Consider the following 27,515-nt stretch of genomic DNA (forward strand, 5'->3'; position numbering starts at 1 on the left):
TTTCGCATAAACCAAATGAAAATATTGATTATTCTTTTTTATTTGACTTGTTACCTCAAGAAAACGTCATAGATGATCATGTTGATTCTAGTGAATCTCTCATAGAAGATCATTTTGAACCTCCAAATGATGACCAAAGTTTAGAAGAAAATGTACCAAGACAGACACAAGTCTACTCTAGAAGGAATGAAAGTAATCCACCTTGTGCCCTTGAAAAATTCTCTCAAAATGAGTCGATTGAAGAATCCTCTAAAGAAGATCAAATCGTATTTTTAAAATACCAAATAGATTTGTATCTTATGATTCTTTTTCTCAAAATTTCTGAGCATGTCTGCTAGCTCTTCACTCATTTCATGAATCATCTCATTATAATGATGCTAAACAATATGCTCATTGGAATGAAGCAATGGAACTGAAACTTAATGCACTTAAAAGGGCACAAACTTGGGAAATCATTGATCCACCCAATGGCAAGAAACCCATTGGATGTAGATGGGTTTTTAAAGTAAAAACTAAGAGTGATGGCTCATTAGAAAGATATAAGGCTAGGTTAGTGGCCAAAGGATATGCCCAAGAGTATGAGGTAGATTATGATGAAACTTTTGCCCCAGTTGCTCGAATGACTAGTGTTCGAGCTCTTATTGCAATAGCCTCTATTAAAAAATGACCAATTTTTCAACTTGATGTCAAAAATGCATTTTTAAATGAAAATTTAAATGAAGAAGTTTATATGGAGCCTCCTCTAGGTATGAATTTAAATGAAAAAATTTTAAAATTAAAAAAAGGCCTTATATGGACTTAAGCAAGCTCCTAAAGCTTGGTATGACAAGTTTAGTAATGTATTAATCAATTTAGGATTTACTTCTTGCTATACTGACACTGCTCTTTTTGTTAAGAAGACAGGTGATTTCATTGTTATTCTTCTGTTGTATGTTGATGATATGATCATCACTGGGAGTGACAAAAAGGGGGTAAATGATGTAAAGTCTATGTTAAAAGAAACTTTTGATATGTCTGACCTTGGATACTTGAGATATTTTTTAGGAATTGAAGTAGCTTACTCCTCGCAATGATACATCCTATCTCAAATGAAATTAGCTGCAGACATTTGTACCAAGTCAGGAATATCTGATGAAAAGAAAGTTGAGACTCCCGAAGTTATCAATGCAAAACTGAGACTTGAGGATGATATTCTTCTTGAGGATCCAACCCCCTACCGTCAATTAATTGGATCTCTCACCTACTTATCCATCACCCGTCCAGATATAGCTCATGCAGTTCATGCAACAAGCCAGTTTCAGCATGCACCTACTTCGGTTCATATGGCGGCTGTAATGAGAATTGTGCGATACATCAAAAATACCATCTCCAAGGGACTCTTCTTATCCTCTTCTTCATCTCTTGAATTAACTGCTTTTACTGATGCTGACTGGGGAGGAAATCCCAATGATCGTATCTCAACTACTGGTCTTTGCATTTTTTAGGTGAATCTCTCATTTCGTGGATATGCAAGAAGCAGCAGAAGGTCTCACTATCATCCACTGAAGCTGAATATCGGGCCATGGCAATGACAACTATGGAAATCGTATGGCTCAGAAGTCGCCTTGGTGACACGGGCGTCCTCATTTCCTCTCCCACCAAGCTCTGCTGTGATAACAAAAGTGCGATATACATTGCAAGCAATCATACTTTTCACGAGCGGACCAAGCATATCGAAATGAATTGCCATTATGTTCGAGACGAATATCTCAGAGGAACTATCAGATTACCCTATGTTACTTCAGAATATCAACTGACTGACTTTTTCACCAAAGCGCTTCCGACTCCACGATTTATGTTTCTTCTTAGCAAACTTTCGGTCTTCTCCCCGTAAAGTTTGAGGGGGCATGTTAAATTATGTATATATAAATATATATATACATATACTTATATATATACATACGTATATATATAAGTATATATATACATATATGTATATATACATATTTTATTTCGTTTTGTTTTTCTGTACAACCAAAAACCCGATAGGGGTGTTTTGGTAAATTACCATGTATCTTTTTTTGCTTTTTGTATTTTTCTCTTTTCTTTCTTTTTACCTTTTTTCTTTTCCTTTTTTTGTTTTTTGTTTTTCATTGTGAAGGACCATAAGGGGCCCCACCCATCTAGTCGTTGGGGCCCCAACAGTCATATTTATGACCGTTGGGGCTCCCAACGACTAAAAGGCAGCCCCCCTTGTGGTCCCTCTTTTTAGCTCTCCTCCTCTATAAATAGAGGAGGCTCCCACTTGTATATGTATTGGGTTTTCACCCTCTTCTTTCTTTCTTCAATAATATCCAACTTATGACTTTAAGTCATTTCTCCTTTTGTGGGTTTTTTGTATACACTTTTAGTGTTTGTGTTCTTGGCTCTTGTGATCACTCTTAAAGAGTGTTTTGCTTTATTGGTGCTTCCGCCCCTCTTCGTTACATTTACATGGTGATATTCAGGAAACTGTTTATATGGAACACCTACCTCGTTTCAAGAATTCACAGTAGCCAAATCATGTCTACCATCTTCGGAAGACTTGTTATGGTTTAAAACAGGCTCCCAGAGCTTGGTACCAGCGTCTCAGCCATACCCTCTTAGCCATCGGATTTGTGAATTCCCACATTGATACGTCTTTGTTCATATTGAGAAAAGAGACTGCCAATTTTCCTATTAGTGTATGTGGATGATATACTGGTGACTGACAACTCTAATTCGTTTATCAATACCCTTGTGTCCAAGCTCAGTAACACATTTGCCATCAAAGACTTGGGCGACCTCCATTTTTTTATGGGAATTGAAGCGGTTACTACTCCACAAGGCCTTATGCTCTCCCAATGGAAGTACATTATTGGTCTCCTTACCCGTTCTGATATGGCTGGAGCCAAACCGATTCATACTTCTCTGTCTCCCTTTTTTTCTCTTTATGTTGGATCTGGATCTAGCTTCCATGATCCAACCCTATACCGGAGCATTGTTGGGGCCCTCCAATACTGACCTTCTCTAGGCCAGACTTAGCCTATGTTGTCAACAAAGTATGTCAATTTATGGCTCAGCCCACAGTGGATCATTGGACTACAGTCAAATGGATACTGAGATATGTTAAATACACTGTTCAGTTTGGTCTTCTCATACGACCCAGTCACAACCCGTCTCTCTCAGCATTTTCTGATGCAGATTGGGCTAGCTACCCAAATGATCATAAGTCAAGTAGAGGCTATGCAATATATCTTAGACCGAATTTACTTTCTTGGAGTTCTAAAAAGCAACCCACTATTGCCCGATCTAATACGGAGGCAGAGTATCGGGCAGTAGCCAAGCTGCTGAACTAATTTGGATCCAGTTTCTCCTTCAAGAACTTGGTATCTCCCCCAAGTTCACACCGGTCTTGTGGTGTGATAATGTCACAGCTACCTACATGGCTGCTCATCTTGTCTTTCATCAACGAAATGAGCATGTGAAAATTGATGTCCACTTTGTTCGAGATCGCATTTACAAAAAGTAGTTAGTTGTTCAACACATTTTGTCTGAAGCCCATATTGCAAATATTCTTACAAAACAATTACCAGTTGACAGGTTCAATGAGCTTCGATCCAAACTCAACGTCTGCCCTTGGCCCGTTGAGTTTGCGGGGGGATGTTAAAGCTATGGATCTAATCCAATACAATTTGGATCTAGGACCAAATATTGCCTTCCCAAATGTGACACCACCAAGGAAGATTCTTGGTAGAGTCTCACTCTCCCAAAATACAAGGCCTCCTCCAGAAATGATAAGAGGCAGTGTTTTGATAAAGTCTCTCATTTGTTCCAAGACTCCTATCTGTAACGGTCTTCCAGATAAGGCGGAAATCTCTACATTTGTTATTTGTAGTGGATATCCCAACAAACAAGGAGACTCCAATAGAGGATGGTTTCTGGAGAAGCATGTGTAATTCAATATTTATAGTGGAACCTCACACAGGAAAATGTTGAGTGTGTGAGAATGTCTACTGTGGACGTAGGTGACTTCTCACCGAACCACGTTAACCTTGGTGTGTTTACATGTTTTTCCTTTCTGTGTGTGTGCTCAGCCACGGTGGTGTAGTTCTCACTCTTTTACAAACTATGTAGATTATCTTTGCAAAGGTTAGATCTAAAACAGTTAAAAAATAGCATTTCTACTAGATTGTATGTACAAATGACTATCTAATATATATCCCTTCATATTATGCCACTCATATAAAATCTGTTAGCAAATTGTCATTTTGTTCTGTTCTACTGCTGTTTTCTTTCATGTATACTATCGACAAATGCTTTGATGTGTTTTGAAGTAGATAAGGATGATACAGTAAATTCCTACATCAGATCACACAGTACACTTTTTTTTACAACTTCATCAGATTGCACATGTAAAATTCAATGTATGACCTGTGAACCACTATTCCAGATCTGTGAGTGGATACTTAACAAGAGCTCCTTCCGGCCTGATGTTATCTGCTATAATTTGCTAATCGATGCTTATGGCCAGAATTCCCAGCACATGAAGGCAGAACATGTATACCTAAAACTGTTGGAGAACCATGGTGTTCCTACAGATGACACATATGCTCTTCTTATACGTTCGTACTGTGCATCTGGATTACTTGAGAAAGCTGAAGCTGTCTTTGCTGTGATGAGAAAAAATAGATTGCCTTCAAGTGAGTTCTTACTGAGATCTTCCAAAATCTATCAAGCTCAAAAAAGGACTTCTTAGTTTCTAAATTTTGTGTGTACTATTTCCATGGCATTTTTATGTGGCTATGTAACTTATATTTCTGCATCTTTGTAAGAATCCACCATGTGTTCCCTGATTTATGGTTAAATTATTAAGAAAGTAATTAAATACACAGGTGTGATTGTATACAACACTTATATTGATGGATTAATGAAGCAAAAAAATATGCATAAAGCAGAAGATGTTTTCCAGAAGATGAAGACAGACCGCTGCCAGCCATCTAATGAGACATACACAATGATGATCAATCTGTATGGGAGGGTAGATCATTTTCATCTGTGCCAAAGTTCATTATGGTCCAACTTTTGGTGGACAACCACAATTTCATATTTTTTTTCCACTTGCAGTCTAAGCAGCCTCAAATGGCCCTAAAGATTTTTCAAGAAATGGAATCTGAAAAGTGCAAGCCTAATATCTGCAGTTACACAGCACTAATAAATGCATATGCAAGGGAAGGAATTTGTGAGAAAGCTGAGGAAATATTTGAAAATTTGCAAGATGCAGGACATGAGCCTGATGTGTATGCATACAATGCCCTGATGGAAGCTTACAGGTAATATATAAATTTTCTGTTAGAGCAGAAGATATGAAAGGAACTTCTTTTTTTTTGGTGAAATACTCCTAACTTTTCCATCATGGCAGCCGTGCAGGTTTTCCACAAGCATGTGCTGAAATATTTTCACTCATGCAGCACATGGGTTGTGAACCAGATGGAGCTTCCTATAACATAATGGTTGATGCATTTGGTAGAGCTGGTCTTTATGATGGTAATAGGTTTTTATTAGTCTGTCCATTTCTCTCTCTCTCTCTCTCTCTCTCTCTATATATATATATATATATATATATATATATATATATTCACTCTATCACGTTTACAATGTGAGGTAAATAGAGTGCTGTTACCTCTGCCCTTTCACACCCTGGAAGTATAGGAGGCTTGAATAACGCTACATATATATTCACTCTATCACGTTTACAATGTGAGGGAAATAGAGAACTGTTACCTCTGCCCTTTCACACCCTGGAATAATATAGGAGGCTTGAATAACGCTTAATCTGACTTCACAATAACGCTACATATATATTCACTCTATCACGTTTACAATGTGAGGGAAATAGAGAACTGTTACCTCTGCCCTTTCACACCCTGGAATAATATAGGAGGCTTGAATAACGCTTAATCTGACTTCACAATAATGTCATTACATCTTCATCTGCTCAGAAAAAAAAAATGTATTTTTATCAAGAGCTCACCTATATAAGACATGGGGTTGAGAATGTACAACACTTATATCCATGTATTCACCATTTTACATGACCGACTTGAACTGATATTTAATTGAATTCCTTCTTGAATTTTTTATTTTATAGCTTACAACAGGTGAATATGCATTTTCTATGGTGATTCACTATGATGTCATAACATGAATGAGTAGTTTCTTTCTTGACAATAGCACTGTTTGGATGGTCTATTCTTTTGTGCATGATCAATGTGTAATTGGAATGTTTGCTGTCAAAAAACCTTGCATCTGAAAGATATGAATAGACCAATTCAAGTCTTTGGTTGTTTCTTGTTTGCAGAGGCAAGAGCAGTTTTCGATGCATTAAAACCGAGGGGACTAAAGCCAACCATGAAGTCACATATGCTACTGTTATCTGCCTACTCAAGAGCTGGAAATGTGGCTAAATGTGAAGAAATTGTTACTCAAATGCTTAAATCTGGGATCAAACCAGACACCTTTGTCGTCAACAGTCTAATTAACATGTATGGTCGGATGGGTTACTTTGTGAAAATGGAAAGGCTTTTGGATACAATGGAAAATGGTGCATACCAAGCAGATATAAGCACCTACAACATTTTGATAAACTTGCATGCTCGAGCAGGCTTCTGCGAGAAAGTGGAAGAACTATTCAATTCTCTTCTTGGAAAGAATTTGAAACCCGACGTTGTGACATGGACATCAAGGCTTGGTGCATATGCTAGGAAGAAACAGTACAAGAAATGCATAGAAATATTTGAGCAAATGGTTGATGATGGTTGTTACCCAGATGGTGGAACTGCTAAAGTGCTTCTTTCATCATGCACAGATGAGGAACAAATTGAGCAAGTGACGGCGGTGATAAGAACAATGCACAAGGGGATCAAAACCACGTTTTCCCTCGCTTGATGTTCAATGTTGTCATCAGGTTTTGTTTGTGAAGTTCTAGATTGACATCAATACATCTTTCTCAACTGATTGTGTACTTCGGCGCTCAAAATGATCTATTTGTAGTTAAGGATGCTGAAAATTAGTGGTGAAGAGCTTCTCGACGTTTACACGATTTCTTTTGGGATCTGTGAAGCTTTTGCCCTTCTACGTAACTTCTAAATTTGGTTCTATTTTTTATCTATATTGGTGGTGCATGGAGGAACTTATTAATCGATGAAGTTAAATCGGTTTAACTTCAAGGTGACAGGTTCTCCTTAAAAAAAGACCTATGTACGAAGTTATTAACATGAATCATCATCATCAAGCCTTATCCCAACTGTATGGGGTCAGTTTTACGAGTCCTATCTCTCCATTCCTGTGTAAGTTATTAATATACAATCAGTTGCACAGGCGACAGGACAACCATTATCACGACCTTAAATGCTATTAAAAAAATCAATAAGATAATGGTATGCCTATCCCAAATTTATCATGCGTTAATGCCATCATATGTGAGTTTACTATTTGGATCCTTCCACTTCATTGGAACCAACGATCACAAAGGAACCGTCACTCCTGTATAGGGGTGGCAATCAGGTCGGGTGGGTCAGCATACCTCAACCTGAACCCGACCCGTTTATTAAACGGGTAACCTGACACGACCTGCCAACCCGCTTAATAAACAGGTTGGGTTGGGTGAACGGGTTGGCGGATTGACCCGCCCACCTAACCCGTTTATTAAACGGGTCAGCCGGGTTGGCATACCCCTAACATGAACCTGACCCGTTTAATAAACAGGTTAGGCGGGTCGACCCGTTTATTAAACGGGTTTGTTTTTGCCAAACCCGAACCCGCCTAAGAGGCGGGTTGGCGGGTCCTGTCAGGTTTTGCCACCCCTACTCCTGTATTAACAATTTTGGAACTACAATTTAGTCCATACCATTCAATAACTCAGAATTTGACTGCTCTATGGGCTAAATGATAGAACTGCCTTAGCTGCATTCAGTTAGACTAAGTAAGCTCAAGTTCTTGATCAAACATGACGGTTTATTGATTGTGTGCGGCTTAGTCCAGTCAAAATGAACAACTGGATCACATCCAACATCCGCTTGATCATTTAATTATGAAAAAATGTTTCGTACACTTGAGTGAATCAATATGGTTTATACACAGCATTTTCTGGATTTGCTGCAACAGTTAAGGTCACATCAGCCATCATGAACGGTGACAACCTAATGGTTCCTAGCCAATCTGATGCTAGAATAGTGCAAGTCAAAAAGTGGCTTACTCGAAATCAAACTGGGTTCAAAATTGTCTCAATTATATTATAGTGAAGGGTTATAAGCTAAACATACTATGGCCTGTTACAAGCTGAGACAAGACCGAATATAGGTATAAGACATCACAACCTTTGAGATCTTAATTTCGGTTCTGATATCACAATGGCCAAAAAATGGTAAAGAGTATTAGAGGGCAGTCTATATACCTATGTATAGAATCACCCCACTTTAATTATCACCATAAATATATAACTACGAGTCTACGAAGCCACGAAAATGATGGATATAATACGGTATTCATGGCCTTCATTAACTAGATTGCAAAGAGACACTTACAACGTATACCTCACCTATTATCATCTCCTACAAGAGGTGCACAAATCCACACGAGAGAGAGAGAGAGAGAGAGAGAGACTATATCATAGTATTTATTTATAAAAACGAAAGGGTTCACTTGAAAACAGCAAAATTAGCCAACCAAATCCAAAACCTCATTCGGCCTGACACGTTCCAAGAACCACCGGGAAAACGATCTCAAACATTGTTGATGCTACACTATAACACTCATCTCAGGCTCTGTTGGAACTGACTCATGCATCGTCAAGGGCAAGAACCCCCGGAAGCATTTTGCCTTCCAACAACTCCAGACTAGCACCCCCTCCAGTGGAGATGTGGCTCATCTTGTCTGCAAGGCCCGCCTGCTCGACGGCAGCAACAGAATCCCCACCACCTATGATTGTCGTTACACCCTTTTCAGTAGTAACCTCTGCAAGCTTCTTTGCAATGGCCTGCAACATTCATTATCACAAAAGCATTAGTCACTAAGCCACATGCATATAGCCGGGGATACCGGGATACAACCATTTTTATGAAGTTTCCAATAGATATGGAACGGGGGTCCAAATAAAGTACCTTCGTCCCATGAATGCAACATCAGATACAGGATACAACCATTTTTATGAAATTTCCAATATGACTAATATATAAGGAACGAGAAATGGGAAAGTGGAGATAACATGCAATGGATATTAAAGTTATAACCATCTAAAATACCTCCATATGAACTGCAAATTTCTCAAAACTCAAAAACGTAATGAATATTCAAGTTATAAACATCTAAAATATACCTCTGTACCAACTGCAAATTTTTCAAACTCAAAAACTCCCATGGGACCATTCCATATCACTGTTTTGGCAGAATCCAATGCATCACAGAATGCCTTGATTGATTCTGGGCCAACATCAAGCCCCATCCAACCGTCAGATATTTCATTAGCCGGAACAACCTGCACCAGAGTCAATGGAGTATCTTTAGTTTCTAATGCATCATTCAGCTGTACTTTCAAACTGCAATTAGACCAGAAGAAGCGCAGACCTTGCTCTCTGCATCAGCAGCAAATTTGTCAGCTACAACAACATCAGTAGGCAACATGAGAGCCACTCCCTTGGCCTTCGCTTTCTCAATAAGTGATGTTGCAAGACCGAGCTTATCTTCCTCCACAAGAGATGACCCTACAGAGTAACCTTGCGCCTTGTAGAACGTGAAGATCATTCCTCCGCCAAGAATGAGGATATTGACCTTCTCAAACAAAGACTCGATCACACCAATCTTCGTCGATACCTTTGAGCCACCAACTATAGCAGCAAACGGCCTTCTGGGACTTGAAACAGCACCCACAAGATAATCCAATTCCTGGAGAAAGATATTGTTAAGAATGCAAGACAGTTATAAGAATAACAATTTTACAGAAAAAAGAGAATAACGGCCATACTTTGGAAAGTAGGCTTTTGTATGAAATGCACATCCAACACACTTAAGGCTCTGTTTGGGAGCTTTGAATCAAAGGTATGTCGTAGTTTTCTCAAGAGCTCTCATGCTCTCTACTGTTTGGGAGCTGTGGTATTGCCAAAACACTGCATCCAGCATAGAGTTGGCAGATCCAACGCCACATTTCAACATCATTCGCACGAGGATGTTTCTAACAACTCCATCCTCAACTTCACATTTTGAACAAAACCATATTTTGACAACACATGGAATTGATGTTTCCATCTCAATGCAAGGCTCCCAAACAGAGCCTAAAAGTTACGAACAATATTTGGTAGTTTTTGCACATCTTCGGCAATCCATACATGTGCAAGTAGTGAGGAAAATGATGAAATATACCTTCTGCATGAGGAACCCAGCAACAGCAGGTTTCAAAAACTTGGTAACCCCCTCAGTAGAAGCATGTGCTCTGTGAGCTGTACCAAATGCATCATTTACATAAAGGTCTGCAAGCGATGCTAGCTTCTTGGCGAACTCCGGATCGTTCTTCTCTTCTTCCTTGTAGAACCTCACATTTTCAAGAAGTAAAACACCGCCATCAGGAAGCGCTGCCACTTTCTTTTCGACCTCTTCACCAATGCAATCATCAGCCTTTTCAACCTGTCATATTGGCAGCATCCAAAATAAACAGATTACAAATGTTTTCTTCTGAAAGTGGCAACAAATTGCAATTCGAAAAAGGTATAGAATGAATTTATCATGACTTCAGGCAAGAAAAGAACCTACATTGACACCAAGAAGTTCAGATAATCTTGGTACAAGAGGGCTCAAGCTGTACTTCGGTGTAACACCCTTTGGACGTCCCTGTACAACAGAAAATTTCATTAGCCCACAATTATATCTCACCACTATTTCTTCAGACAATAATGGAAGAAAAAACACAGCAGAAAAAATGACAACTTCACATGTAACTCGCTCAAGCGACGGTAGCATCAAAAGAATAAAACCTACATTTTTGCAACAGCAGTCAATTTTTATCAAAATACTCGGTGGATATCAACTTACAATCCAACACATGCTGGGAAAAAAATCAAATGAGAATTCACAAACCAAGTGTGTGAAAAAGACTTGAGATCATGAATTGGTAACTCTAAAAGCCACCTCAGGAAGCACACTACTGATTTTCAAAAGCATCTTGTGTTTTTTGGACGGTCATGTAGATATCCTAACTTTCAATGCAGAAAATGGTCGTGATGCTCAAGGGAAGCCACTCCCTAGATAATAACAACAGATCATAAGCGTCGTTCGCAGCTTAGTTTGAGGGCCGAACCTAGAAGGCACAAAACGGAATTCATCAAGATACGGTATCACACGCATGAGATGATGGGCTGGACAGAGGAAGTCCCCAGCACTTGGCGATCTCAGATATGTTCATTTCAACGGAACGGGTGACTCATTCTGAGAACTAATCCAATAGTTGCATTTTGAGCAGAACAACGCAACAACCCGATTAGTTCCTTAAAAAGAGATATAGAAGATTACATTGTCAATCAAACTATCCATCTTAATCCATTCATATGCCCCACAAAACAAACCCGAAAGCAAAAAAAATGCATCCCAAATAAAAACACATACTGTTTCATTCTCAATCGCATGAACTAATAGTCGCCACTTCGAATAACTCAGCAACTCGACCGAATAACAAAGAGAAGAAAATCACCAACGCACGCGAGATCGCGTAATCGGAGATCTCATAGACTCACACTAAACAGCATCAAAACAAATACAAGAAAGGAGAAGAAAAATGTTTGGAACTTATAAAATAAACCTAATCAAAGAACAAGAAAACGAATGAACCGGTAGATTTCAACCAAGCTCGAGACCTAGCAAGCACGAAATGGCGTTTCAAATACACCTCAGATCTCCACCAACCAAACCAATCGACACCAAAGCTACAATAAAGAAACACGAGAGAGAGAGAGAGAGAGAGAGAGAGAGAGAGAGAGAGAGAGGGTTTAGTTACCAGATGGCTGGCAAGGATGACCTTGGCACCACGATCGACGAGGTACTTGATGGTGGGGACGGAGGCCCTCACCCTGGTGTCGTCTGTGATCTTCTGGTTCTCATCGAGGGGGACGTTGAGATCGACCCTCACGAACACCCTCTTCCCCCTCAGCTCCTCCTCCCTCAGATCGCTCACGCTCCTCTTCGCCATCCCTCAGATTGATCGATCGACTCTTCTCTCTCTTTCCCTCTCTCGCTCTCACTAAAACTACCAAGCTCTCTCTCTCCTCCTTTTAAAGACACAACGATCCAACGGACACCGCCTTCCAGAACCCCTTTCGCCCTCGGGATGTAAACTCAGCAGAAACAGTGGGGCTCAGACCATTGGATTGTAGAAACCGACGGTGAAGATGGTCTCTTCACTTAAGGCCCCGAATAAAAAGATGTCGACACCTGTGCGCCCTAAAATGACACGGTGGGCCCCACTTTCTCCATTTGGCGTCGTCAGCATAATTCCGTTTTTGATGCCTTCCCCGGACCCCACCCAGCCGGGTGGTTCCGCACCTAATACGAGGTGGCCGGTGGTTCTTTATTTTTTTTTGAACTCCACGAAACCGGATCTGGGTTCAGGATGCTAATCACTTGGATAGATCCAACACTAGTATAGAAACGCTTCTCTCTCTTCTTGCATTTGAGAGAGCATGTGGTTGTGGTTATCACTGTGATATGCAAAAACTGATTATATGATATCTTTATTGAAATATCATATGCAGGAACTTTTAAATGGATGGGTTACGGGTTCTATACTTTATACCCGAATTTCAAAGTATGAAACACATGAGCAAAAACGCTCATGTTCAGCATGACCTGATCTGCTTCCCTTGACATTGGAGCACGGTATAGTCGGGGGCATCGGTAGGCATGGCAGTGGACCGGGGGAAAGTGGGGCCCCACCCCGCCTCTCCTTGTTTGGACCGGGGATGGAGGGCATGAAACGGGGATGGAAGCGGGGATGAAGGTTAAAATTCATCCCCGTGCGGGGATGGACTGACACTTTCCCCCGCCCTGCCCCATCCTCGCCCCCGCCCCGCCCCATTCCCGCACTTCTCTCTCCCGAATCCCGATAGCACACCCGTTAACCCCGATAGCACACCCGTTAACCCCGATAAACCACTAAAAAAAATATGTATTAGCGACATATGCTATCCGTCTCTAATCCATCGCAAAATCAGTCGCTAACGTGTTTAGCGGCGGATAGCGTCCATCGCGTAATCCTAGTCGCTAAACTGATAGAATTTATCTATCGTCAATCCATCACTAATTAGCGACAGATTAGCGATGGATCATGTCCACTGCTAATCTATCGCTAAATAGAGACTGATTTGGTTATGCAACGGAATTTAATCCATCGCTAAGCTATGACGAGGGATATGTATCCGTTGCAAACCATCGACTGATTTAAATTGGCGATAGATTAGCGACGGATATTATCCATCGCTAATTTTAAAAAAAAAAAAAAATTTGAAATATGAAACTCAAGAAAAAATTCTCGTTATACAATTCATATAACTTGCTTATAAAAAACAAAGTACACATAAAAAATACATATACAAGTGAAACAAATTTAACATAAGTTTTAAGTTAAACAACTTTAACAACCAAATACAGTCATTACCAAGTTACAATTAGTTACAAGTACGTCAAACAAATTAAACACATGAATCTAATCCTCGCCAAGATTTGGGGCATCATCCTCTTCATTTTCTCGATCTGCCCCTCCCTCCATGCCTCCATCAGCTCCTCTACGCTGATCATCACTAGCATCCTATAAGAGAACAAAAAATGTTAGTATTTATAAACAAAATATAATGAAATAAATTATGTGCAATGCACCTAATCTAAATGCAACAAAGTAAATGGTTGAATGACACATAGACTAGTAATAAACTAAAGGACATTAACAAAATTCAGATATGTGTTCTAAGACTGAATTTTTTTTTTATAGGAATTCAATCATGCATATATGTGTTCTAAGGTTGTCAAAGAATGTCACAATGATTCACGCATGCATATATGGTTTATAAGGCTGTCAAATAAATGTGTTATGTATCACAATCATGTATATATGTGTTACAAGGCAGTCAAAAAACTTTCATAGTGATAAAATCATGCTAATATGTGTTCTAAGGTTATCAAAAAACTTTCGTAGTGATTCAATCATGCTCATATGTGTTCTAAGGCAATAAAAAATTTATCATATTGATTCAATCATGCATATATGTGTTGTAAGAAATTTTTTATAATAATTCATTCATGCATATGTGTATTCTAAGGCAGTAAAACAATTTCATAGTGATGAAAGCATGCTTATATGTGTTCTAAGGTTGTCAAAAAACTTTTATAGTGATTCAATCATGCATATGTGTTCTAAGGTTGTCAAAAAACTTTTAAATCGATTCAATCATGCATATATGTGTTCTAAGGTTGTCAAAAACTTTTTTATTGATTCAATCATGCATATATGTGTTATAAAGCAGTAAAAAAACTTGCATATATGCTAATATCATGCTCATGTGTTATAAGGCAGTAAAAAAGCTTTCATAGTTATTCAATCATGCTCATATGTGTTCTAAGGCAGTCAAAAAACTTTATATGTGATTCAAGCATGCATATCATGTTCTAAGGCAGTAAATTTTTTTTATAGTGATTCAATCATGCATATATGTGTTATAAGGCATAAAAAAACTTTCATATATGCTAATATCAAGCTCATATGTGTTCTAAGGTTGTCATAGTGATGAAAGCATGCTTGTATGTGTTCTAAGGTTGTCAAAAAACTTTCATAGTGATTCAATCATGCATATATGTTTTAAGGGTGTCATAAAAATTGTATAGTAAATCAATCATGCATATATGTGTTCTAAAGGTATCAAAAAAATCCATAGTGAGGCAATCCTGCATATATGTATTCAATTATGCATATACTAGTTTGAAATCTAATGACATGAAATAAATAACATGAATTTTTATACCTGACGGGCACCAGAGCTCATGTTGAATGCAGACAAAGTTTTCTTGTCCCGAAAAAAGTTGCACAACTCATTATGGACAATGTTAGGAATGACTTCATTTAAAAAGTACTACATTTTGTCCTCAAGACGCTGTCAGACACCATCCCAAGACATAGCAGGGTCAATCGGACGTTGGGAGTTGATGCTGGCGGAAGAACTCTGAGAGCCATGGCTGCAGGAAGCAATGACTGTTGTGGTATTCATATTAGTTTCAAACCCGAACACACTACCCTTTTTGGGTTCACTGGTTGCAGTCACCCATGCTGCAAGATCAAAAGGCGGATGCTGAGTGGAGTCATCGCCATATCGCTCTACCATTTGCTGCTCGTATGACTCCTACAAAGTAATGATTACAATATGAATTAATAATTAAGAATTACATTGTTTATGATGACGTAATTCATGATAACTTGTATATTATAATGTTTATTAATACAATAAATACATACCAATGTCGCTCTCACCTTCTCTGATACAAAATCTCCCATGCTCTTACGTTAATGTGTTTCAACAAACACATCCTTGTAAGGCACAATGTCTCCTTTTTATGCTTCCTGCAATGTTAAATAATAAAAAAAATAATTAATAAGTATGCAAAAATACTTACAAATTTGACAATATATGTATATATATATATATATATATATATATATATATATATATATTGATGAGTTACCATTTTCTTCTGGTGGCTCCCAAAAGTCCTAGATCCACCTGTGTGTAGATGGGCATCGAGCATCTTCGCTCGATTTTGTGCAGCCTTTGCTTGAAAAGTTGTGTCCAGAGTCTGTTTTGCTTTCATTGAGTCTGATGTAAGTTGCCTGGTTCAGGTTAATCAATACCCCAAAGGGGCAACCCTTATACTTGAACTGTAAGAGGCCTACAAGCCAAATTGTGAATAAATTAAATGTGTTGAGTTTTCTTTTGTTTACCCTCGTTGTGATTGCTTCTTGTGATTGCAATTCTTCTTCCTTCATTCTCTCTTACTCTCTTACACTCTGATTACAAGCTTTCGCGACGGACAAGCGAGCGATAAGTAGGCATACGATGATAAAGAAGAATCGTCACACCGCGCTGGCCTATTGAAGAAATAGGATCGTGACAAGTGGTACCATTACAAGAATTCTGTGGATTAGCGATGGACGCTATCTGACGATAATCCATCGCTAATCCATTTAGCAACGAATTGGTGACGGCTTAGCGATGGATAGCATCCACTATAATTTTCTGGTCACTAATTAGCGACAAAACTAATCTATCACTGCTTTCGTCGCTAATTCGCAATAGATTAACGAATGTCATGATCCATCGCTAAATAAGGACTGTTTTGGTTTTGCGACAGATACATATCCATCGCTAAAATTTAACGACTAATACGTATTCATCTCTAATATCCATCTCCAATTTAGCGACGGATTAGCGATGAATTACATTCTGTCACAAAACATTGGCTAATTCAGTTTTTGAGATAGACAAATATTCATCCATAATCTGTCGCTAAATTGGCGTTGAATATTAGCGATGGATAATATCCATCGCTAATCCGTTGCAAATTTTAAAAAAAATTATTCAAAATATAAATATCGAGAACAAATTTTTTGTTATACAATTTATATAACCTGTATATAAAAAACAAAGTACACATAAAAAATATATATACAAAGCAAGTGAAACAAATTTAATACAAGTTATAAGTGAAACAAATTTAACAACCCACTATAATCCTCACAAAATTCTAATTAGTTACAAGTGAAGATATACAAAGAGTTTTGTTTGAAAAAACAAGTACGTGAAACAAATTCAACAGATGAATCTAATCCTCGCCAAGATTCAGAGCATCATCCTCTTCATTGTCTCGATCTGCCCCTTTATCCATGCCTCTATCAGCTCCTCTACGCTGATAATCTCCAGCATCCTACAAGAGAACCAAAATGTTAGTATTGATAAACAAAATATAATGAAATAAATTATATGCAATGCGCCTAATCTAAGGCAATCAAAGTAATATAACTGAATGATACACAGACTAGCAATAAAGTGAAGGACATTAACAGAATTTAGATATGTGTTCTAAAGCTAACAAAAAAAAATTATAGTGATTCAATTATGCAGATATGTGTTCTAAGGTTGTAAAAAAAATGTCAGTGATTCAAGTATGCATATATGGTTTATATAAGGCTGTCAAATAAATGTGTTATGTATCATAATCATGCATATATGTGTTATAAGGCAGTCAAAAAATATTCATAGTGATGAAATCATGCTTATATGTGTTCTAAGGTTGTCAAAAAACTTTTATAGTGATTCAATCATGCATATATGTGTTATAAGGTTGTCAAAAACTTTCATAGTGATTCAATCATGCATATATGTGTTCTAAGGTTGTAAAAAAAGTTTTATAGTGATTCAATCATGTATATATGTGTTATAAGGCGGTAAAAAAACTTTCATAGTGATGAAATCATGCTCATATGTGTTTTAAGGTTGTCAAAAAACTTTCATAGTGATTCAATCATGCATATATGTGTTATAAGGCAGTCAAAAAATTTCACAGTGATTCAATCATGCATATATGTGTTATAAGGCAGTCAAAAAAATTTATAGTGATGAAATCATGCTTATATATGTTCTAAGGTTGTCAAAAAAAAATTATAATGATGAAATCATGCTTATATGTGTTTTAAGGGTGTCATAAAAATTGTATAGTGATTCAATCATGCATATATGTGTTCTAAAGGTGTCAAAAAAAATCATAGTGATTCAATCATGCATATATGTATTCAATCATGCATATACTAGCTTGAAATTTAAGGACATGAAACAAATGACATGAAACTTTATGCCTGACGGGCACCGGAGCTCATATTGAATGCAGACAAAGTTCTCCTCTCCTGAAAAAAGTTGCACAACTCATTATGGACAAAGTTGGGAATAACTTCATGTAAAAAGTCATGATTGTGTTCTGAAGAAGCTGGCGGACATCATCCCAAGAAATAGCAGGGTCAATCAGACGGTGGGAGTTGATGTTGGCTGGAGAACTCTGAGAGCCTTGGTTGCAAGAGGCAACGACTGGTCTGATGTTCATGTTACTCCCAAACCCGAACACACGACCCTTTTTGGGTTCACCGGTTGCAGTCACCCATGCTGCAGGATCAAAATGCAGATGCTGAGTGGAATCATCACCATATCGCTCTACCATCTTCTGCTTGTATGACTCCTACAAAGTAATGATTACAATATGAATTAATAATTAAGAATTACAATATTTATGATAATGTAATTCATGGTGACTTGTATATTACAATGTTTATTAATACAATAAATATATACCATTATCGCTCTCGCCTTCTCTGATACAAACTCTTCCATGCTCTTACGTTTATGTGTTTCAACAAACACATCCTTGTAAGGCACAATGCCTCCTTTTTCTGCTTCTTGCAAGGTTAAATGATAAAAAAATTAATTAAAAAGTATACAAAAATACTTATAAATTTGACAATATATATTGATGAGTTACCATTTTCTTTTGGTGGCTCCCAAAGGTTCTAGATTCACTTGTGTATAGATGGGTATCGGGCATCTTCACTTAGTTTTGTGCAGTCTTTGCTGAGCGGTTTCAAAATTCATGGCTCGCCCAGTTATCACACATTGCATCCCAATAATTTGTCCTGATAATAGAAGGGTCATGTCCCTTCCACTGCAGTGGACCATCTATCCCACCAGCTGCTTTTATTGTTGCTGTCTTCATATTGTGTAGCATGTCGACAAAACGACTGTAAGCCACCTTCTGCCACACTAGCCTCGCATCCTGCTCCTCTTTTGCAGTCGCAAAGCGATTCAAAGCCTACAAATGATTTCAGAAAGTTAGTACACATGACTATAACAAAAAATTAAATATGAAACATATTAGCTATGATAAACGATTGCATACCATGAACGTGAACCATAATCTATCCAACACCTCCTTCGAGTACTCTTTCCATTGAGCGATCGATTCTGAAATATGTTGAACTAGTGATTTTCTAATTTCTTGTATTATTTCTTGTAGCTTGAACCTCGCGCTACAGATGAATTGGTATACATTAACAATCGACTATCGATATGCACTATTTATAAGATAAGTATTGGACAAGTGACAATGAAATACTTACGATCGACTATCGATATACACTATTTGAATAAATTATTGTGTGTCAAACTGAGAATACTCTGCATCTAGCATTGTCGCATGATGTGTATGAGTAGCTGGTGTAGGTGGGTCATGTGCAGACGAAACATCACCTACAGAACAATGAGTTAGAAATTCACACAATGCATATTTAAACTAATCAAGTATACAATTATTTAAATGATATACCTATCGAAGCATTACGTGAAGACAAAGGTTTAGACTGACTATCACTCAGCTGGGATCCTATAAAGACGATTAACAAGTAACAATTTTTATATCAACATATAAGCAAAAATATAATGAATGCATATATTTAAATATAACACAAAGACATCTACCTAATGATGTTTCACGACCTCCACTTAGTTCTCGACCACTCGGTGCTCAACCACTGTGACCTCCATGAACTATATTCTAACAAATAAAAATATTATTTGAATCAGTTACATAGCTCTTGATCTTAGCATGGACATGACATATGCATGAAATGTAAAGATTTAAAGGTTCTACATGAATCAGTTTTATAACTATGCATGAACTGTGCATGTACATGCTAAGTATGCTTAGAATATAACATGATATGCAATTTCATGAACATGGATACATAATCAAATAAAAAATAACTTCATGCAAGCATGGATACAGTCATATCAAACATGGTAATACATTCAAATCATTTATAGCACAACAATGTTAAACATGTACCTGCAGAAAATACACTTCAATGTCCTGCTAACTGCACCTATGACTAGCATGGTCTCCAAACTACAAAAATAAGAGCATATAAGAAAGTGATATGGTATGTATTATAAGATGTATTTTACTAGCTCAAGTATGCATCCTCATCACTTGTTTACCTTTCATATTCTTCTTCTACCTCCTTTTCTTCGTCCTCTTTGTTTTCTTCTTCATTTGGCGCTCATCCACTTAGTATATCATTTAGATCACATTCTTTCATACGTGTGCCATCAGACAATAAAGATGTAACATGCAGACCATGTGTAACATCGTGACCATAAGAGAAGTCATACATATTATCTGATTGATAGTAATCATCCTCTTCAACAATCTTGTCTTTCTGTAACTGATCATACTCGGGGTATAGTTTAAACTTCACCTTGCAAACCGCCCACCATTCATTTCCATCTGACTTCCTTGTATTCGGATATGAAGTATAGTAAACTTGTTGAGCTTGCGATGCTAATATGAATGGTTCATATGTTCCAAAACTTGGTTTATGATTCACCTACATAATGCCTGAGGCTTTGTCGACTCTCGTTGTTGTGAGATCAAACCAATGACACTTGAATAAAGTTACCTTGTTATTTATGCCTAAGTAAGTCAACTCCATTATTTCTTCTATAACACCATAGTAGTCAAGTTCATTTTCATCGTAACTGCTATCCTTGACACATACGCCACTATTCATCATTGACTTGTTTACACCATAGTCTTTTCTATGGAATTGATAACTATTTACAATATACCTGTTGTAACATTGCACAAATTTGGTCAAACCATTTTGTAAATCACATATTCCTTGATCATTAACATCACCATGACGGACCTACAAGTATAAACAATGACTGTTAACATGACCAATTAAGTAACATATTGTTGTTTACACAAATAAAATGCATGTCATCGTCTTTACCAACTCTTTCAACCATGCCACAAACTTATTTTCATATTCTTTTTGTACCTCTGAATCAGTGAGATGTGAAAGTTTTATTCGCAACTCTAGATCAAATTGTCTGTAATTAACAAATAATTATATTAACGAACCATGTACGTAGAGAACTTAGTGTAACATATTATGTATACTTACTCAATGTAGGGGTTGATCTCTAAGCAATTAAAAAGGATATAGATTTGTGTTGTACCTTGCTCTCGATCTTTCAAGAGTCTTGACCGGCAACTGCCAAAGGCATTCCCAAGTAGTTTAAATATCGATAGTTTGTCAAGTACAATAACTTGTTCTCCATCATCATTACAAAGTGGGTAAGTGTAACGTGTTAGAATGTGAGTCTTAAAGTACATAGATGAGAAATTTGAAATCTCTTCTAAAGTGTATGCCTCACAAATTGAACCCTCCACTATTGCTTTATTTCGAACCTTTTTTTAAGGTCAAACATGCATCTATCAACAATATACATCTCGTAATATAATAAATTCCCAATAGCATTAGAGAAAAAAATATAAATAAAAATATACCTTTCAAACAGTTACATCTACCGATATTGCACAGGACCACCAACCCTAAGTTTGTATGGCAAGTGTATCATCACATGTTCCATAACGTCGAAAAATGCTGGCGAAAATATCTTTTCTACCTGACAAATAATAGTGATGACAGAAGCCTCAAAATTCTTTACCTCAGTTACTACAACTTTCGATGCACTCAATGTTCTAAAAAATTGACTCAACTCGGATAATACCGCCCATATAGGTTTGTCTAACATATCATGGAATGCTAGGAGAATCAACCGTTGCATGATGACATGACAATCATGGCTCTTCAACCCATATAATTGTCCCTCATCTATCTTCACAACCCAAACAATGTTAGAGACGTATCCATCTAGAAATCTCAATTGTCTCAACCACTGACATACCTGCTTTACTTGATCTGGTCCAAGCACGTACCTTGCCTTTGGTTTCACTATTTTGCCATTATACTCTTGGAGTTCCAATTCTAGTCTTTTACATATTACTTTTAAATCCATACGGAACTTCGGATTATCCTTCATTTATCCTTTAACATTCATTATCGTATTAAACACGTTATCAAACATATTTTTTTCTATATGCATCACATCCAAATTATGTCGTATCAATAAGGTCGGCCAATATGGTAGTTCCCAAAATATAGATTTCTTTGTCCAATTGTGATCTTTCCTAAATCCAAGGAAGGGCGTCAGACTACAGACATCTATCAGTCCATATGGAAAGTATTACAATCATCTTAAAATCTCTATGCCAAATAATCGTGTAGGTGGACCTTCTATTTCAGTTATGCATGATGAGAACATATTTCATTGTCTTCGAAACGAATGATCACTGGGTAAAAATTGTCGATGACAATCAAACCAGCACGACTTCCTTCCATGCGTCAATCTAAAAGATTTTGTATCCTCTATACAGTACGGACATGCCAACCTCTCATGTGTGCACCAACCAGATAATATACCATACGCAGAGAAGTCACTAATTATCCATAAAACAACAACCTTCATATTGAAGTTTTGTTTTTTGTGGGCATCGTATATGAGAACACTGTCATCCCATAATATTTTCAGCTCATCAATCAATGACCTTAAATATACATCAAGATTTTGGCCCAGAGAGGTCGGATCAAGTATCAATAGAGATGAGAAAAGATTTTAACGCTTCATACACAAGCTTGGATGAAGGTTGTATGGGGTGATAAATACTGACCAACACGAGTATGAGGTTGATCTACCCTCAAATGGATTAAATCCATCTATATATAAACTTAGTCTAACATTTTTCACTTCCATTGTGAAGGTCTGATGAGTACGATCAAAGTGCTTTCAAGATTCTGCATCAATAGGATGCATGATCTTATCTTCATCATGTCAAACTTTATTTGTATGCCATCTCATGTGTTTAACTGTCCTAAAAAATATATACAATCATTGCAATCTAGGGGTGAGCGGGAAGTAGCAGAGTGACTTGTATGACACTTCTTTTGACATCGTGCTACCATTGCCCCTTGTCTTTGGCTTAAACCGAGGATGCCTACATGATAAACATGATCTGCTATTTTCTTGATCTTTAAAATACAACATGCAGTGATTTGGACAACCATTTATCTTTTGATACCCCATACCTAGAGCGTTGACCATAACCTTCATACGGTAGAAATTTTGTGGCAATTTCTCATCTTTGAGCAACATACTTTTCATAATAGAACACAGACGGTCAAAACATGATTGACTCAAATTATACTCTGACTTCAAATTCAGTAGTTGAAGAACTGCAGACAAGATAGTGTGACTCTCGCAACTATTCTAAAGTGGCTCATCAACATCTCTAAGTAAGTCATAAAATCTACTAGCTGCATCATTTCCTACTTCTTTCTCTACCCCAGTTGGTACATCACTAGGACCCATAGCAGAATACAGTTCTGGTCCTACGACATCAAATATCAAATCCACATATGGATTATCGTGCACCACATCCACCCATGCATCAAAAATATTCCAATTTTTTTTACAATAAAGCATTCAATTCTGATAAGCACTGACAAAACTCTTCTTGTATAGGTGATGTCTAACACCATGAGGTTCTACAAATCGATTATTCTTACGCATTGTGCAGGGGCATCTGATCTGGCCAGTGGGATCCACTGTATTGACGTTTGCCATTGTAAATTCAATAAAACTGTCGATACCATCCATATATTCAAGTGATACCTCATTATCAACTATCCTACGGTACATCCATTCATCGTTTGCAGTTATTTGTCTTATGATGTTACAGATATTATCCTAACTAGTTAAAAGAGAATCAAAAGAATGTTATATGGTTTACAAATCTATTAGAAATTCTTGTTTGGTGATTGTTGGTGAGCAATTTTTTATTTCATTTAATGCGCAAATTTTCTTTCCCTCTCTACCACAGACATGTTTAACATAAAATACAATTTCATGAACTATTATGCATGCATTGATAATTCAATATTTTTGTGTGTAACACCATCACATCATATTTATATACACCACAAAGATATTTAGAAAGATGAAATCACATTCACAAACATGATACATTCAATTTAAGCATGTTTTCATGATACAATTTTATATCAAATCCAAAATAACTTCATGCAAGCATGGATAGTAATGTCAAACATTACAGTACGTTTAATCATTCATATCACAACAATGTCAAACATGTACCTGCAACAAACATACTCCAATATCCCGCTAACTACTACCATGCCTAGCATGGAATCCGAACTACACAAATAAGAGCACTTCTATTTTCATACATTCAAATCATGCTCAGCATGATCTCCAAACTCCAGCAAATCAGTCTTAGATATCCACAACTAAGTGAGTGTGTGAGCAGAAAAGTGTTGCATCCAAGAAAGTAAATAACATGTGATATGCTTGCATCACTTACTCACCACGAGTATTTACCCGATTTGCATGCTTTTGCATTTGTATTTTTTTTTCTTTCTTTTCGTATGACATTTTAAGCCGCATGTGATGATTAGCATTAAGCATCACACATTTTGCTCTGCTACGCACCTGCAATGACAAAGACTGTCAGTCAAAGACAAAGACACAGGCAGGGGGCTTCACCCTACTTTGCTTGACGAAAGGAGAACACGACAGGGGGTAGATCCCCCTCCACCTATCGGTAGAAGAACCACTCAAGTAGAGGCTTTGCCCTCCCTGTCTGACAAGAAAAGATAACAGCAGGGAGGCAGAGCCCCTGCCGGCCGGAGAAACAAAGTGGATAGGGGGGAGAGGGGCTCCGCCTCCTGCCGATTGAAAGAACCAAGGATAGGGAGCTCTGCCCCTTGCAGGCTGAATGCAAACAAAGAAGGAATGGGGGAGGGGTCGAACCCCTCCCTCGTGACCCAAGCAACAGGGAGAGAGTCTCGACCCCTCCCTTATGAAGAAGGACAAACGGGAGGGGGTTGAGCCCCTCCCTCAAAACTGAAGAAAATAAAGACATGAAAAAGAGTGAGGGGGTCTTAGGCCCTCCCTTATGAAAAAGGAGAAACGGGAGGGGGCTGAGCCCCTCCCTCAAAACCAAGAAAAAGAAGACAAGAAGAGAACTCGACCCCTCCCTGGCGAAAAAAAAAGGAGCGGGTGGGGCAAGGGCCTTGCCCCCGCTTGCCAAAAACACCCAGGCAGTAGGAGAAAAGCCTTTGCCGGCCGGAAGGAACGAGGCTGGGGACCAAAGCCCCTGTTAAAAACTTTGTCACAAGTAGCAGGAAGTGTCTCCCCTGCCGACCTGTCGAAAAAATTGGCAGGGGCTTTAGCCTCTGCCTGTCGGCCATGGTTTGTCGGCAGGGAAGAACCACAAACCCCTGTCGGTCGACAAAGAAGAAGAAGAAAAAGACACAGAAGAAAAAGAGAGGGGGTGAGAGGTTACCTAAAAATGGGTCGGCGAGAGGGAGACCATCGACGTTAGGTGCAGGCGACAGGCGAGGTGAGTGAGGGTTTGACTATGAGAGTCAAGCGAGGGAGAGGGTTCAGGGTCCGATCGAAGGAGAGAACTCGGTGGTCGATCAAGGGAGAGGGTTTGACAATGTCAAAAGGTGAGTGAGGGTTCAAGGTCGGTGGTTGGTGGTGGCACACGGCGGCGAGTGAGAGAAGAAGGAGGAGGTGAATGATAGAACTCGGGCAGTGGGCGACAGGCAGCAACTGCGTGCGAGGGATGAAACAAAAAGGGAAAGAAAGGGGCTCTCATTCGGGTTTTACGGGGGAAATTAGCGATGGATTAACGATAAAAAAAATTTGTCGCTTATCCATCACAAAGTTGCGACAGAGTTTGAGACAAATTTTTTTGTTGCTAATTAGCGATGGATTTTGAGACAGAACTTTTTTGTCGCAAATTCCACAACTAATTCCAATTTTAGGGACGACTAGTTTTCTCTAGCTAATCCATCACAAATTTATGATGGATTATTTCTGTCACAATTTTTTTCGCTAATTAACATTTTTCTTGTAGTGTACCAGAGCCTGCTCTCATGCTGGAGAAGGGACTCCAGAGTTGGTGTTGATGGATGCACCGACAGGTTATGATTTGTGAGCAAGACATTGTGGTGCCTTATCAAAACTTGCATAACACCAAAGACAAGACAGTTGTCGAAGCTGGGGAGATGAGTTCACCTCGAAGCCAAGAGCAGATGGTTGTAACTGTCAACAAGCTGGTGGAAGATATGACTTTGCACGAAGAAGCAATTTCACACGCAGTTGAATCATTCAATGGATTGAATGATGTGGTGGCGAGCCTGCAAGAGCAGGTGATCTTACTGATAAAACAGGTCACTTCGTTGATAACAATAGTGGTTGACTTACAGACTGAAGTAGGGGAGCTTCAGTTGAAGAACCGTACATTGTAGCGGACAGTGATCCTAAATGGGAGAAATGGTGAGAGGCCATTAAGGATTGATATGCCAAGACCAACAAAGTTTAATAGTTTTCATGACAGTAAGGTCATTGAGAACTTCTTGTTCCAAGTAGAAGGCTACTTGAACATTCAAAATGTGACACTTAAAGATCTTAGGATTAAGACTGCAACAACCCTACTCGATGAAGATGCTATCGCTTGGTGAATGCGAAAGTGCAGTAACATGGAGAAGGGTTAATGCATGATAGACACCTTTGATGACTTCAAAATGAAACTGCGCAACTACTTCATGCTGAAGAATGCACAAAAGTAGGTTTATAGGATGGTGGCCAATCTTAAACATACTCGTTCGTTGAAAGACTATGTCAGAACATTCCATAGACTTATGCTTGAGGTGCCTAACATGCCAGATGAGAACAAGCTCAACTAGTTCATTGTGGGACTTCAGTGATGGGCACAATCCGAAGTAGAAATGAGCAACCTTAGTATTTTGGAAGATTCATACGTGACAACCGAGTGTTTAGCTGACACTCAGCGCAATCCCTTCACTCTATCAACCAAGGCCGGAAAGAAGTTTGACCACAGAGGCAAGAAGGATGAGCGACGCGACAACAAAGGTGAGGCATCGACATCCCACCAATTTGATAAGAAACAGAACTTCAAGAAGTATAACAACAACAACAAGGGAGCAATTGTTATTTGTTGGTTCTATGGCAATAGACATATTGCTAAGCAGTGTCCAAAGCGTCTTGTAAAGGATGATGGGCAAGACAATGCAGCGCAGGTAGAATGCAATGATACCAAGCAACCAAGGATGGAGGTTATGCAATCAATTAACGCAACTAAAAGTTGCACAACTAAAAACATGCAGGTCAACAAGGAACTCGTGTATCTAGAAATCATTATGAATGGAAAGTATACTTCTGTAATGATAGACTCCGGGGCCACACACAATTTCTTCTCGCGAGAAAAGGCAGAGCGGTTGAGCTTGAAGCCCAGGCCAAAGTAGGGGACCATCAAAACGGTGAACTTTGAGGCCAAGCCTATCCTTGGTGATGCAAGGGATGCGGCTATCCAAATTGGGAGTTGGCCGGCAAGGCCAACTTCTTTGTGGTGCCCCTGGACGATTTTAAGATGATTTT

General features: G+C 38.4%; 2 protein-coding genes across 2 annotated transcripts in view; one reads left to right on the forward strand and one right to left on the reverse strand.

The window, feature by feature from the left end:
* Nucleotides 1-7,060, forward strand: part of LOC149822712 (Tetratricopeptide repeat (TPR)-like superfamily protein) — a 52,941-nt gene extending 45,881 nt beyond the window's left edge. The window contains exons 8-12 of the mRNA XM_089980346.1: nt 4,451-4,700; nt 4,893-5,038; nt 5,125-5,330; nt 5,420-5,544; nt 6,359-7,060. Of these exons, the coding sequence (XP_089836472.1) occupies nt 4,451-4,700; nt 4,893-5,038; nt 5,125-5,330; nt 5,420-5,544; nt 6,359-6,945 (1,314 nt within the window). The 3' untranslated portion in view covers nt 6,946-7,060. The remainder of the gene's footprint in view (nt 1-4,450; nt 4,701-4,892; nt 5,039-5,124; nt 5,331-5,419; nt 5,545-6,358) is intronic.
* A 1,598-nt stretch (nt 7,061-8,658) lies between these two features.
* Nucleotides 8,659-12,311, reverse strand: LOC149822713 (phosphoglycerate kinase, cytosolic-like). Its single transcript, XM_089980004.1, has 6 exons — nt 12,038-12,311; nt 10,801-10,878; nt 10,414-10,674; nt 9,622-9,939; nt 9,374-9,532; nt 8,659-9,034 (listed from the first exon to the last, which is right to left on the reverse strand). The coding sequence occupies exons 1-6, from the start codon at nt 12,227-12,229 to the stop codon at nt 8,837-8,839; spliced, it is 1,206 nt and encodes a 401-aa protein (XP_089836130.1). The 5' UTR covers nt 12,230-12,311; the 3' UTR covers nt 8,659-8,836.
* Nucleotides 12,312-27,515: the final 15,204 nt, after the last annotated feature.

The sequence above is a fragment of the Nuphar pumila genome, chromosome 11 (genome assembly GCF_984573655.1).
Source record: "Nuphar pumila chromosome 11, dmNupPumi1.hap1.1, whole genome shotgun sequence".
In the NCBI taxonomy this organism is placed as follows: Eukaryota; Viridiplantae; Streptophyta; class Magnoliopsida; order Nymphaeales; family Nymphaeaceae; genus Nuphar; species Nuphar pumila.